Source organism: Thalassophryne amazonica, chromosome 6 (assembly GCF_902500255.1).
Source record: "Thalassophryne amazonica chromosome 6, fThaAma1.1, whole genome shotgun sequence".
Classification (NCBI taxonomy): domain Eukaryota; kingdom Metazoa; phylum Chordata; class Actinopteri; order Batrachoidiformes; family Batrachoididae; genus Thalassophryne; species Thalassophryne amazonica.
Window position 1 is genome coordinate 75,955,125 of NC_047108.1, and position 12,761 is coordinate 75,967,885.

Here is a 12,761-nt window from a genome sequence, read left to right on the forward strand (position 1 = left end):
CCAGTTCGTCCACAATTTCTCGGATAGTCACACGACTGAAAAGCCACCGAAAGCCGTCTGAATCTTCCGAATGGTGCAAGAGCTGGGCATGTTAGAACATGTCCTGTGAGACCAACACGGAGGTGCTTTTGTCCCGTGCCATTAGCGGCTCCGTGGCGAATTCCTCCGCTCCTCTTTCCATGACAAAAACTCCTGTAACAGTGAAATGTGCCGAAAAAGTGCAATGTCCACATCTTCTGCCATTTCTGTAGTAGTCAGACAACGTCTCGGATCAACACAGCCTTCACTTTGGAAATAATCTGGTTGTTTCAGCCTGTTGATCGCCGCTCGGAGCGCAGCGCGCCCTCCACCATTGTGCGCCGTCTTTAAACCGGTTGTAACACTCCTTAATCTGTGTGATCCCCATAGAATCGTCCCTGAAAGCCGTCTGAATCTTCCGAATGGTTTCCACCTGGCTGTCTCTCACAGTTTCTGGAAAAAATTTGATGCAGTAAAGCGGCAGTCGATCAGCCAATTTCCTGACAATGAAAATCCGCCGAGGAGGCTGGACCACTCCTCCCACAAGGTGTGCACACAGGCGAATGACGCAACCGACAGGCGTGAACAAACTCACGCATGCGCACGAAGGTTCAAGCTTGGCCGATGCAAGTGCACATGATTCAAATCCATATAGTTTTTGCAAAAAATAAAAAGGTCGGATAGTTTTCTAACAGACCTTGTATGTATATGTATATATATATATATATATATAAATTTGCAAACATTTCAAAAAACCTTTTTCATTTTGTTCTTATGGGGTGTTGTGAGTAGAATTTTGAGAAAAAAATGAATATACTCCATTTTGGAATAAGGCATACCAAAATGTGGAAAAAGTGAAGCACTGCGAATACTTTCTGGATGCACTGTTTTAAGTGTGTTGGAGATTATGTAAGTGTCTGACAGTGATGAATATGAAGTTGGAAATCAATGGAGTGATGATGAATGTCATCAGTGCATAAGCCCCCATGTAGGTTGTGAGACTGAGAGAGAAGATTTCTGAAGTGAGTTTGATGAGATGGTGGAAAGTGGGTACCCAAGAGTGAAAGAGTGGTGACTGGCACCATGCAGATGTCAACGGGAATGTTGGTGAAGGGTAGATAGTCATTGGCAGATATAGTTTCAAGGAGGGTAAAGGGGATGGGAAGAGATGGTAAATTTTATAATATCTACCAACATCAGTTACCACTCTACCACTTCATCGAACTCGCAAAAGAAATCTTCTCTCTCAATCTCACAACCTACCTATGGGAAATATGCACTGATTAGTCATGGGATACTTTGGGCCATAAAGGACGCATCTGTTGTGTCTGTCATTTACAGGGGAAAGACACCTATGGCAGCTGCTTGAGAAGCAGCCTTTGAAATGGGACAGCCTATTCGTGCCACTTATTATAAATGACTTACAGTTACAGCCTGCAAAGTGTGCCGCTGCCAAAATGGGACACAGCCACAGTCCACTGTGCTTGGTATGCAACACTTGTTTATTTCCTAAGCATATCTGTGCATAGTGGATTTTAATACACTGATTCCAGCTTTAGTCCACTGCTTGTGAAGCTCGACCTCATTCGTGAATTGGCTTTGCTTGACAGTCTTCTCAAGGCTACAGTCATTCCTGTTGCTTATGTATCTTTTCCGACCACACGCTTCCCTTCCAGTCAACTTTCCATGAACCAGTATGTTTTAATACAGCACTCTGTGAACAGTCAGCCGGTTCAGCAGTGACTTTAGTGGGCTGCCCTCCTTGTGGAGGACGTCATTGAGCGTCTTCTGGATCACGGTCAAAGCAGCGGTCTTCCTGATGGTTGTGGTTGTGTATACAGAACTAGATTGACCAGTACAGTGGCCCTAGAGTGCAAAACACAACAGCAAATCGCACAGCACAACAGCAAATCGCACAACACAACAGCAAGTCACCCAGCACAACACAACAGCAAATTGCTCAGCACAACAGCAATAGAGAAACGACAACAACATTAACCAAAACGGAAAGGGTAGGTCCCTTCGGGCAACACGAATCGTCGCTGATTGGACGGACCACCGTCAGCGACGATTTGTGTGCAATTTGCTGTTGTGTTGTGCGATTTGCTGTTGTGCTGTGCAATTTGCTGTTGTGTTGTGTGATTTGCTGTTGTGCTGTGATTTGCTGTTGTGTTGTGTGATTTGCTGTTGTGCTGTACAATTTGCTGTTGTGTTTTGCACTTCAGGGCCACCGTAGTGGCATTTATACAGCATAAAGTTACATGAAATTAAATATTCTAACATAAGTTTTTCAGGTTTGTTTGTTTTTTTAGTTTTTTTTTTTATGTCATTTAAAAAATTATTGTTGAAAATTTACCTCACCAAATAAAAAAATTGCTTCTAAAATAAATGCAGCACAATTCCTTACCATAATACCAAACATTTACACTCTCTCTCTCTCTCTCTCTCTCTCTCTCTCTCTCTCTCTCTCTCTCTCTCTCTCTCTCTCTCTCTCGCGCGCGCGCGCGCGACTGTTTTTGTTTACTTGTTTTTTGTTTGCTTCACGATTCCGCGACACTTCTGATGAATGACGTGGTGGTGCGCATGCGCATCTGCAGTGGGCGGAGTTTCCAGTCGGCCAGGAAGAGAAGAAAGGCGGACACAGAAACATCAAGCGGTAATCTTGTAAACCTACAGCTTTTAAATTTCAATACGAGTCTTGTTTTCCGTACAGAATTGTCCAAACAATTTTGTGAATTGCGTAGTTGTCATTTTCGAAAGAATGTGTTTCGGGACAGGAACCAAAATGATGGGAAACGTTTAGCTTTGAGGCTAGCAAATGTTAGCTGGTTTGACAGGCCCAGACGAAACAGCCTTTTAGCCGAAAACGGGAACACGGCACGGAACTGTTCTGTTTTCGCCCTCTGCCATCGAGGCAATCTTACTATTTGCCACCTCGGTCTTTTTCTTTGGACAGTTTTTTTAGATTGATATCTTTACTTGAATCTTTATGTGGTGGGGACACCGGTAATAACGTTATTTAAGATGTGATCTGTGGCAATGAAGAAACTGCAAGTGTGGCCTAGGAGTTAAAACATAAATAATAAAAGTCTGATTTATCCCCAATGTGGTTCAAGTTGCTGTTGATGAAGTCGTGTCTGACTGATTTGTGGTGTTGTAATAAAAACAGACCTTGTTTTGTTCTGTATAGATGGCAGCCATCAGGAAGAAGTTGGTGATAGTTGGGGACGGTGCATGTGGAAAGACCTGTCTGCTCATCGTCTTCAGTAAGGACCAGTTCCCTGAGGTCTATGTCCCCACTGTGTTTGAGAACTATGTGGCCGATATCGAAGTGGATGGGAAACAGGTGAGACTTTAAAAAAAAAAAAAAGGGGGAGGTCCAAAGATCCTTAACTAAAGGCATTTTGCTCAGATATTAGGTCCAGTTTTCTTGAGCATTTGTGAGACAATTATTGACTGTTTTGTGTGTGTGTTTTTTTTTAATATATATATGTAATTTCCTGTCTATAACTATAAATAGCGCTGAAGTAATCAGTTGACAGTCGACTGTCTTGGTCAGTATAATCAAAGCAGTGCTTATATGTTCATTTTTTTTGTCTTTGTTGAAACTGGTTTTTGTTTTCAGCCCCAAGAAAAACAGTGGATGAAATGGTTTCAAACATTTTCAAATGGTTTCAGTGAGATTTAGCTTAATTTTCCACCATTCTTTTAACACCACTACGTACACATCAATAAGTAAGTTCTTTCGGCTTCTTCCCCTTTTCACTCCCGTTCAGTCACCCAGCATATCTGATACAAATTTACCTCTTGATTTGGCACAAGATTTAGGCTGGATGCCCTTCCTGACTGAACTTCACATTACATGGAGAATGAGCAGCGGCCATCAGGGAAACTTTTTCTTTAGAAGCCAGTGCACTGACCATTCGGCCACAACATTGACCTTACACACATCAGTAAAGGCTATTCAGTGATTTTAATAAATATGAATTGTGACTGTGTGAACACTAGATAAATTCTTGATAATCTTGTTGTAACTGTTTTACAGGAGGAATAGTCTTTCATTTTGCTAAACACTCACCAAGTATGGGTTGGAAATTTTTACTTATTGTATACTAAAAAAAAGAAGTAATCTGGAGAATTTTAAGTGAATCAACTGTAAAAAAGAAAAACAACTGTCAGTAGGATTATGATCAGTAAATTGAGAGTTTTTAGTTGCCGTTGTGGTACAACAGCACATGGTTTGTCCCTTTACTGCAATGGGGTTGAAATGAAACAGTCAAGATGTGCTTGTAGTTTTGACTTTCAGCATCATTTGAAGGAGTGTAACTCTTATGGGCCCAGAGACATAATGAAACATTGATGTGGAACACCGGCTCGTCCAAGGATCTTGGACGAGATACTTCACCACCCAGCGAGAAATGGGTGCGATCCTTGGCTGGGGAAGTAACCTGGTGTCCCATCCAGGGGGAGTTGTAGACTCTCATCTGCTTCAAGCAGTGGAATCCTGTGATAAGCACAGGCACCAAACGGCCTCAGGGCCTATATAGAATTTACTTCCTTTTCTGCTGTTGTTTATAGTGCAAGACTAAATATCTTAAAGTATTCATGCACACTAAATGCTCAAGTTTTATCATTTATTCTCTCTCAGGTGGAGTTAGCACTGTGGGACACAGCAGGTCAGGAAGACTACGACAGGCTGAGACCTCTCTCCTACCCTGATACTGATGTCATCCTCATGTGCTTCTCTGTAGATAGCCCTGACAGTTTAGGTACCACGGTCCCACCACTTGATGTTGAACTTCATGTTTGTGAAATGAATATGTTGCTAATAACTTTTTTTAATTTGTTATTTTATGTAGAGAATATTCCAGAAAAGTGGACACCCGAGGTGAAACACTTCTGTCCAAATGTCCCCATCATCCTTGTAGGCAACAAAAAAGATCTCCGTAACGATGAGCACACCAGGCGAGAACTTGCCAAAATGAAACAAGTTAGTCCTTCTGTTCAAAATGTTTCTGCATGCATTGTTCTATGTTTTTTAGCCTCTGCAAAGGTCACAGATGTCATGTTTTTTTTTTTTTCTTTACTTCCAGGAACCAGTTAAAGGTGAGGACGGAAAAGAGATGGCAAACCGCATCAGTGCCTATGGCTACCAAGAGTGTTCTGCCAAAACCAAAGATGGTGTGAGGGAAGTCTTTGAGATGGCAACTAGGGCAGCACTGCAGGCCAAGAAACGTGGGAAGAAGTCCACCTGCCTTCTCTTATAGGCTTATGGAGAATAATTAACTGCCCTCAAGCACAAACTGGGAGGGCAGCTTCACTTTAAGATTTGACAGAGGGGAGAATATTGGGGAGAGCCCAGAAAAGTTATGTGGATGCCCAATTTTTGATTCCCTAGTAACCCGCAGCATTTTGAATGCAGATCTGAAATAATTTGATAGGCTTCTTCACCATGATCCTGCATTTCTTTGTTGGGGTCATGTGCCATTTTGCTTACGTCTATTAAAAACTTTCAAATCTAGAGGTCTATGGGCCAAGTGTCTGGGTCTTTTGAAGTTGAGTAGATGCAAACAGGGGTTAAATTGTGCCATGATGGGAATGATGAGTATAAGGGTCCTTAACAGGCCAAAGACAATGGGAATATGACCGGAGGCAATGGGGTGGGTGTTTCTAAAACAAACATTTTTTTGTTTTGTTTTTTAGATGAGTATGAACTAAGACCGTGTTGAAGTATATCTTACACAGTATCGCCTCTATGTTGTGCCTTGAGAGCAGTGGTTCAGGAAGAGTTGGTTGAGGGGTAGGGATTCATAACTCTGATGGGGTATTACATATTTTTAGTGTCCTCCCGTCATGTCTGTGAATGCTTTCTGTGTCCTTGGTGTGGCCCGTTCTGGCCCATATTCTGACTCAGGCGCAGCAGAGGGGTATGTCTAAATTTGTATGAGAGGTTTCCCATACTGAATAACTTACCTGTACTTTTGGTGTGTATGTGCGTGTCGTATGTGGTTTCTCCAGTGCAGGTCTGCATGCAATGATTGTGTGTGTGTGTACCTTGTGTTTATGTACTGTATGCATGGACGGGCCTTCTGCATTAACAACTTCAACCCCGTTTCCTTGCCAAAGTTACCCTCGGTCACATTTTATGGCCTGAGCAGGTAATGGAATTATCGGCTACTCTGAGTGACATCACTTTTCTGGAAGACATTGCTAGAGGCACAATCAGGTTTGAAAAAAATAGTTTTTAGGATCTTTGTTGTGTATACCAGACATTTAATTGTTAAATCTGTGGGTCAACCATTCTTTGTGTAATTGATAATTGACTTTGCTTTCAGATGGATGATGACTATGACGTTTTCGTACTGTATGTCATACAAGGCCTTGTAAGGACATGCTAATCAATGCATATTTCAAGTTTGCCTTTCAGTCAACTCTCCCCAGCTTCCCTTTAATGCTAGTTTCATTATTGTTGTAGGACTTTTATTGTTGAATTTTCATACTATATCATTTTTACTTAATCCTGCTGTTTTGGTCATATCAGTGAAATGATAATCTGTAACCATAGTAATGTACATTGTTAATTGAAGGTGAGGTTTTCGGGTTTAAAGCTTGAGGGTTTTGGGCGTGGGGTGTCTTTTTTTTTTTGTACTGTGACAACTTGGATTTCTGACTTTCTTTTTCCTTCAACTAAAGAGGGTTTGAGGGTTTCCTGTTTTAAAGTGTACGTGTATTCCGTTTATTGCCGCAGATAATTGCAAATCCCGTTTGTATCGTACATTTTTTTGCAATAAAAATAGGCATAAACCCTCAAAGCAGCCTGACATTCACTTTGGCCGAAGACCTTCAGCCAATCATCGTCGACGTCAGTGGTTTATTATCCTCGGCCCCAATCAAACACGACAATAATTTGCTGGACCCGCCCCTCGAGTACGTTCAGTAGCCTGGGATATTCAGGAAGACCCGACATAAAATTAAAAACGAAGCCTGCTTCTGGAAAAAGTGAGTTCATAAGATTGCCTCGGTAATTTGAGTCATTATCTGCTCCACCCAATACCACAATAGAGCTAGTTTTCGATCGAAAATTCCGACACGACGCGTTCAAAGCATTTTCCCCGGGCTAGAGGCCGGAATCTCCGACCTTCTGGGGGTTCTGAACGCAGCATTCTGGCTGTGGCCATTTTACACTTCGTTCTCTTGAAAATAAAGCGCTCTGCTAAGTCTTCACAGTTGATGTTAGGAAATTGTTGATTACGAGTGATATTGGTAAGCTGTTGTTCTTAAATATCCGTACAAACGTAACTGCACCAACGGAAGGTTGCTTTTTCTACCGTGTGTGCCTGTGCGTTAGCTTTACCGAGCTAGCTGCCATCCTGCTAGTTAGCTTAGCCGCCACACGTCGTTGAATGCACATTTGTGTGGTAGTGTGCGCGCGCGATGCACCAACGATAGTTGACTAAAAAGAATGATTATTCTGTTTTTAACAGTTCCAACCGATGTATTTTGAGAAAACCTCACCATTTAATGACATCTTTAAGCAACCAATAAAAAATTGATATGGTTATTTTGGTTTAGGCTAAGTTGTTAGACACGAGTTAGGTGTAGGTTTGTGTGTGAATTCGCCAGATATTTGGGTTGTCTTCCCTGGCTGTTGAGTTCTGACTGCTGCATAACCCGTTTCAGTAACCAGGGGCGCCACTCGAGATTTTGGGCACCTTCAAAACACCATATTGGGCTACGCCAACACATACTGTATCGCTGTACCACGCTATGCATGCAATATTACGTTTGTACAAAATGTTCTAAAGACTGTCTTTTTACAGTTTAAATGTAATCCTGCAGAATACTGATATAAATCTTCAGTTGCAAATGTACCCCAGTGAGTGCATCAAAGTTAGTGAGACATTCAGTACTACTTATTTATTTATGTAGCCAGGTTATTCCCATTGAGATTGAGACCTCTTTCGCTTGGGATACCTGGACAATTCTATAGTTTCCAATAGACCATTCATTCACAGATACCTCCATTCTGTATTTGGCGTAGTGCATGCTGGGATGGCTTGGGGGCATCTCGCATCGACCGCCTATTTGAATGTGTTGTAGAAGTTGTGATCCTCCGGTGTGATCTGGTAATTAAGCCATAAAACCCTGCTGAATCTAATCATTGTACTCCTTTGTCATGCCAGTGTGTGTCAGAGTATAATTCTGTTTCGCAGTTGTGAATTTCACACTGTCTCGCGGTCCGTAACTCACCCAAGAGGTTGGTTTCAGCAGAGTTCAAGTGTCAGGAGCTCAGCACTCGCAGTGTAAACATATCTCGTGAAGTACGGATAAGACAACATCAGGCCACAGCAGAAGTCCATCACAGGTGCTACACCTCCTCTAGATAACCCTCTCAACTTCGGATAACGTATCATTATCATAATTGTTCATGAACTCGCAAAATCAACACCATCCACGTCCTCGCATTGCCATTGTTTACAATGCGCTGTGAGACGACGAAACTCTGCTGGCACCGCGGTGCGTTCTGGGAAGCGCAGGGGGCCTCTAGGGGAATTATGGGAAATGCTGAAGTACCGAATGGGTGGAGCTGATAATTTTATTTTTTTTTTTAAAGCAGCAAGTCCACAATGTATTCATCAACTTCTGTCAAAGCCATTTAAAGATGTCAGTCGTAACTCACCTGTTTGCTGATTAAAGACCGGGACCCATGTCTGTTGTTGGAGCAAGAAAAGAGAATCATCTGTCGTTTTACAGTGTGCAGTTATTATTATTAATTCCTCGTTAATGTGCCTTTTTCCGTGGGACAGCGCACGATCCTCTGGCGTTGACTGGACCATTAATCTCTCCCAGTTCGTGAAGTGAAGCTACGTCTGTGGAAAAGGAAAATAAAATAAAATTAGTAAAAATAATAATAATCCTCCCTTGTTGTGGGATTTGACTGATTATGAGGATCATACCTCTAAATGCTGCTGTTATCAGCTGGAAAGCTTATAGTCTGTGTAAAAAAATGAGGGGGTTAATAATAATAAAAATAAAATAACAATAATAATAATCAGCACCACCTATTATACTCTCAGACACACACTGTCACAAATGAGTCTGAAGATTTTTTTTATTTTTTTATTTTTATTTTTACCCCCATCCCCTTCTCCTTTACAACATGGACATAACTTCAGTTTGCCAGGCGGTACCTTACAGGAATCCGTCAAATCCCACAACAATGGAGGATTATTATTATTATTGTTTTATATATATATATATATATATATATATATATATATATTTTTTTTTTCCTCCCTTTTACACGGACATAACTTCACTTCATGAACCGGCAAACCAGGAGCTATTAACAGTCCAGTCGACGCCAGAGAATCGTGCGCTGCCCCACAGAAAAAGGCACGTTAATGAGGAACTTATAATAACTGCACACTGTGAAATGGCAGACAATTCTCTTTACTTACACCAACAACAGAGTTACGATTAGCATCTTTAAATGGCTTTGACAGAGGCTGATAAATTGTGGACTCGCCTAAAAAAAAAAAAAAAAAAAACCAGCCCCACCCATTATTCACACAGGCACACACTGGCATGACAATGAGTACGATGATTAGATTCATCAGGGTTTCATGACTTCCTTACAAGATCACACCGGAGGATCACAACGTCTACAGCATGTTTGAGTGGGTGGACAATGCGGTTTGTACCCAAGCAATCCCAGCATGCACTGTGCTCAATCCAAAATGGAGGTATCTGTGAAACAGTCTATTCACCTAGCCTGCATGTCTTTAAATGTGGGAGGAAGCCAAAGCATCCAGAGGCAACCCACGCAAACACGGGGAGAACATGCAAACTCCACACAGAAACGCCACGTGTGGGAATCAAACCCATAACCTTCTTGCTTTGAGGCAACAGTGCTAACCCCTAAGCCACCATGCTGCTTTGGCCATATGACCTAAAGGTATTATTTTAACATTGGCTGTCATTTCACTAGAAGGATTCAGAGACGGATTTTCTGGAAAATGTGACATTTCAGTTAGTTTGCCAGAAGGTATGTGGAAAACCTCTAGGTTAGATTTGATCTCTTGTATTAAAATCCTTCTGTGAGCAGCATAATGCTGTGTATCTGCTGATGCAACATGTAAAAGTGGCATGATACTCAGTTTTTCAGTTGCAGCTGCAGAAGCCTACAATTGTTTGAGTTGTTACAGGTGTTTTGGTGACTTTGATCCTCACCATTCTCCTTGCATAGTCGTTTTTAATTTATCAGGTACAGAAAAAAAAAAAATCTTGAGTCTGATTCTGCTTGCTTCTATCAGATCTAGACATCCCAAATAAATGTTTATTACATTGATTAGTTACATTAACCAGGAGACAACAGTCCAGTCTTATTTATCTATTTCATAAGTGTGTGCGCACGTGTGTGTATACGTGTATATGTATATATTCCTGACCAGAAATACAATGGTCCTCCTCCAATGCATTCGGGGAGGCCATGGAGGAGGACTATCTGTCGGCCTTGAAGAAATTCTGGCAAACCATACAACGACTCGGGAGGCGGAAGCAGCTCTCCACCGGCACTGTTTACGGTGCGGGTGGGGAGCTGTTGACCCTGACTGGGGATGTTGTCGGGCGGTGGAAGGAATACTTCCGAAGAGGAAGCAGAGGCTGGGGACTCAGAGGCGGACTCATCCATCACCCAGGCTGAAGTCACTGAGGTGGTTAGAAAGCTCCTCGGTGGCAAGGCTCCTGGGATGGATGAAATCCATCCTGAGTACCTTAAGTCTCTGGATGTTGTGGGACTGTCTTGGTTGACACGCCTCTGCAACATCGCGTGGCAGTTGGGGATGGTGCCTCTGGATTGGCAGACCAGGGTGGTGGTCCCTCTGTTTAAGAAGGGGGGCCGGAGGGTGTGTTCCAACTACAGGGGGATCACACTCCTCAGCCTCCCGGTAAGATCTATTCCAGAGTACTGGAGAGGAGAATTCGACCGATAGTCGAACCTCGGATTCAGGAGGAGCAGTGTGGTTTTCGTCCTGGTCGTGGCACACTGGACCAGCTCTACACACTCCATCGGGTGCTCGAGGGTTCATGGGAGTTCGCCCAACCAGTCCACATGTGCTTTGTGGATCTGGAGAAGACGCTCGACCGTGTCCCTCGGGGCACCTTGTGGGGGGTGCTCCGGGAGTACGGGGTCCGGTGTCCTTTGCTAAGGGCTGTCCAATCCCTGTACGACTGCAGCAGGAGCTTGGTTCGCATTGCCGTTAGTAAGTCAAACCTGTTTCCAGTGCACGTTGGCCTCTGCCACGGCTGCCCTTTGTCACCGGTTCTGTTCATTATCTTTATGGACAGAATTTCTAGGCGCAGCCATGGTGTAGGTTTGGGGGTCTGGTTTGGGAACCACAGAATCTCATCTCTGCTGTTTGTGGACGATGTGGTTCTGTTGGCTTTGTCAAATCAGGACCTTCAGCGTGCACTGGGGTGGTTTGCAGCCAAGTGTGAAGCATCCGGGATGAAAATCAGCACCTCCAAATCCGAGGCCATGGTTCTCGACCAGAAAAAGGTGCCTTGCCCTCTTCAGGTCGGTGGAGTGTCCTTGCCTCAAGTGGAGGAGTTTAAGTATCTTGGGGGTCTTGTTCACGAGCGAGGGACAGATGGAGCATGAGATCGACAGATGGATCGGTGCAGCTTCTGCAGTGATGCGGCCGCTGTATCGGACTATCGTGGTGAAGAGAGAGCTGAGTAGGGGGGCAAAGCTCTCGATTTACCGATCGAGCTACGTTCCGACCCTCACCTATGGTCATGAGATTTGGCTCATGACCGAAAGAATGAGATCGCAAGTACAAGCGGCCGAGATGAGTTTCCACTGCAGGGTGGCTGGGCGCTCCCTTAGAGATAGGGTGAGGAGCTTGGTCACTCGGGAGGAGCTCGGAGTCGAGCCGCTGCTCCTCCACATCGAAAGGAGCCAGCTGAGGTGGCTCTTTTTTGGATGCCCCTTGGACGCCTCGCTGGAGAGGTGTTCTGGGCATGTCCCATCGGGAGGAGGCGCTGGAGGGACTACATCTCTCGGCTGGCTTGGGAACACCTCGGGGTTCCCCCGGAGGAGCTGGGGGAGGTGTGTGTGGATTGGGAGGTCTGGGCGGCTTTGCTTGGGCTGCTGCCCCCGCGACCCGACTCCGGATAGAGCGGAGGAAAATGGATGGATGGATGCATTTGTGGTTTAGCTTCTGTGAACATGACGCCATACAGAACAGAACATAGCACAGACATTGGCTTCATTTTGGCTCTTTCAGTTCTCTATAGAAAACGATTATATATACAGTCTGTGCTTTTATTGGAGTCATTTTTGATCCAGAAATTTTCAGTACATTTGTCATACAGCTTCGTTACAGCGCACTGGTCTGTATGGAGGTCACGGTGTGGAGCAGGTGCCATGCTCCGTAAGAAACGGAAAAATCACCTGGTTTTGGACAGTATGCCACATAATAGCAAGTTCTGGCTCCATCTGAATACGGTTTTTAACTTCAAAGTCCAAAAAACAAACAAAACACTTAAGTGATTGAGCACTTGTTTGTGCCACTAAAGAAAATGTCTGCATTTTTCCTCACCCTCTGTCAGTGCGTTAAAAGCTCAACTGACCTCTGTAGTGAAAAGAAGCCGTCTTTCATAAAAAGCTAAGAAACAATCTAAGTGGCTTATTTGCCAAGTATCATGGTTGTCATTTATAGTTAGGCTAATCACCTAAA

The 12,761-nt window shown here is 43.6% G+C and overlaps 2 protein-coding genes across 4 annotated transcripts in view; both read left to right on the forward strand.

Moving 5' to 3' along the window:
* Positions 1 to 2,584: 2,584 nt before the first annotated feature.
* Positions 2,585 to 6,830, forward strand: LOC117512453 (rho-related GTP-binding protein RhoA-C-like). The gene is made up of 5 exons (XM_034172534.1): positions 2,585 to 2,674; positions 3,209 to 3,364; positions 4,667 to 4,787; positions 4,878 to 5,008; positions 5,112 to 6,830. The coding sequence occupies exons 1-5, from the start codon at positions 2,585 to 2,587 to the stop codon at positions 5,283 to 5,285; spliced, it is 672 nt and encodes a 223-aa protein (XP_034028425.1). The 3' UTR covers positions 5,286 to 6,830.
* Positions 6,831 to 6,998: 168 nt separating this feature from the next.
* rbm10 (RNA binding motif protein 10) overlaps positions 6,999 to 12,761 on the forward strand; it is a 34,665-nt gene continuing 28,902 nt past the window's right edge. For 2 of the 3 annotated variants that reach the window (XM_034172531.1, XM_034172533.1), the window contains exon 1: positions 6,999 to 7,017. The gene's annotated coding sequence lies outside the window, so the exon portion shown is untranslated. Of the gene's footprint in view, positions 7,018 to 7,096; positions 7,282 to 12,761 lie in introns of those variants that run through there. The other variant, XM_034172532.1, reaches the window with a different exon arrangement.

Bases quoted from the DNA above. Each gene is read 5' to 3' on its own strand.
- LOC117512453 (XM_034172534.1), top strand. From the start codon at position 2,585: ATGACGTGGTGGTGCGCATGCGCATCTGCAGTGGGCGGAGTTTCCAGT. The intron at 3,365-4,666 runs GTGAGACTTTAA...ATTCTCTCTCAG, and splicing joins TCGAAGTGGATGGGAAACAG to GTGGAGTTAGCACTGTGGGA. The intron at 4,788-4,877 runs GTACCACGGTCC...TATTTTATGTAG, and splicing joins AGATAGCCCTGACAGTTTAG to AGAATATTCCAGAAAAGTGG.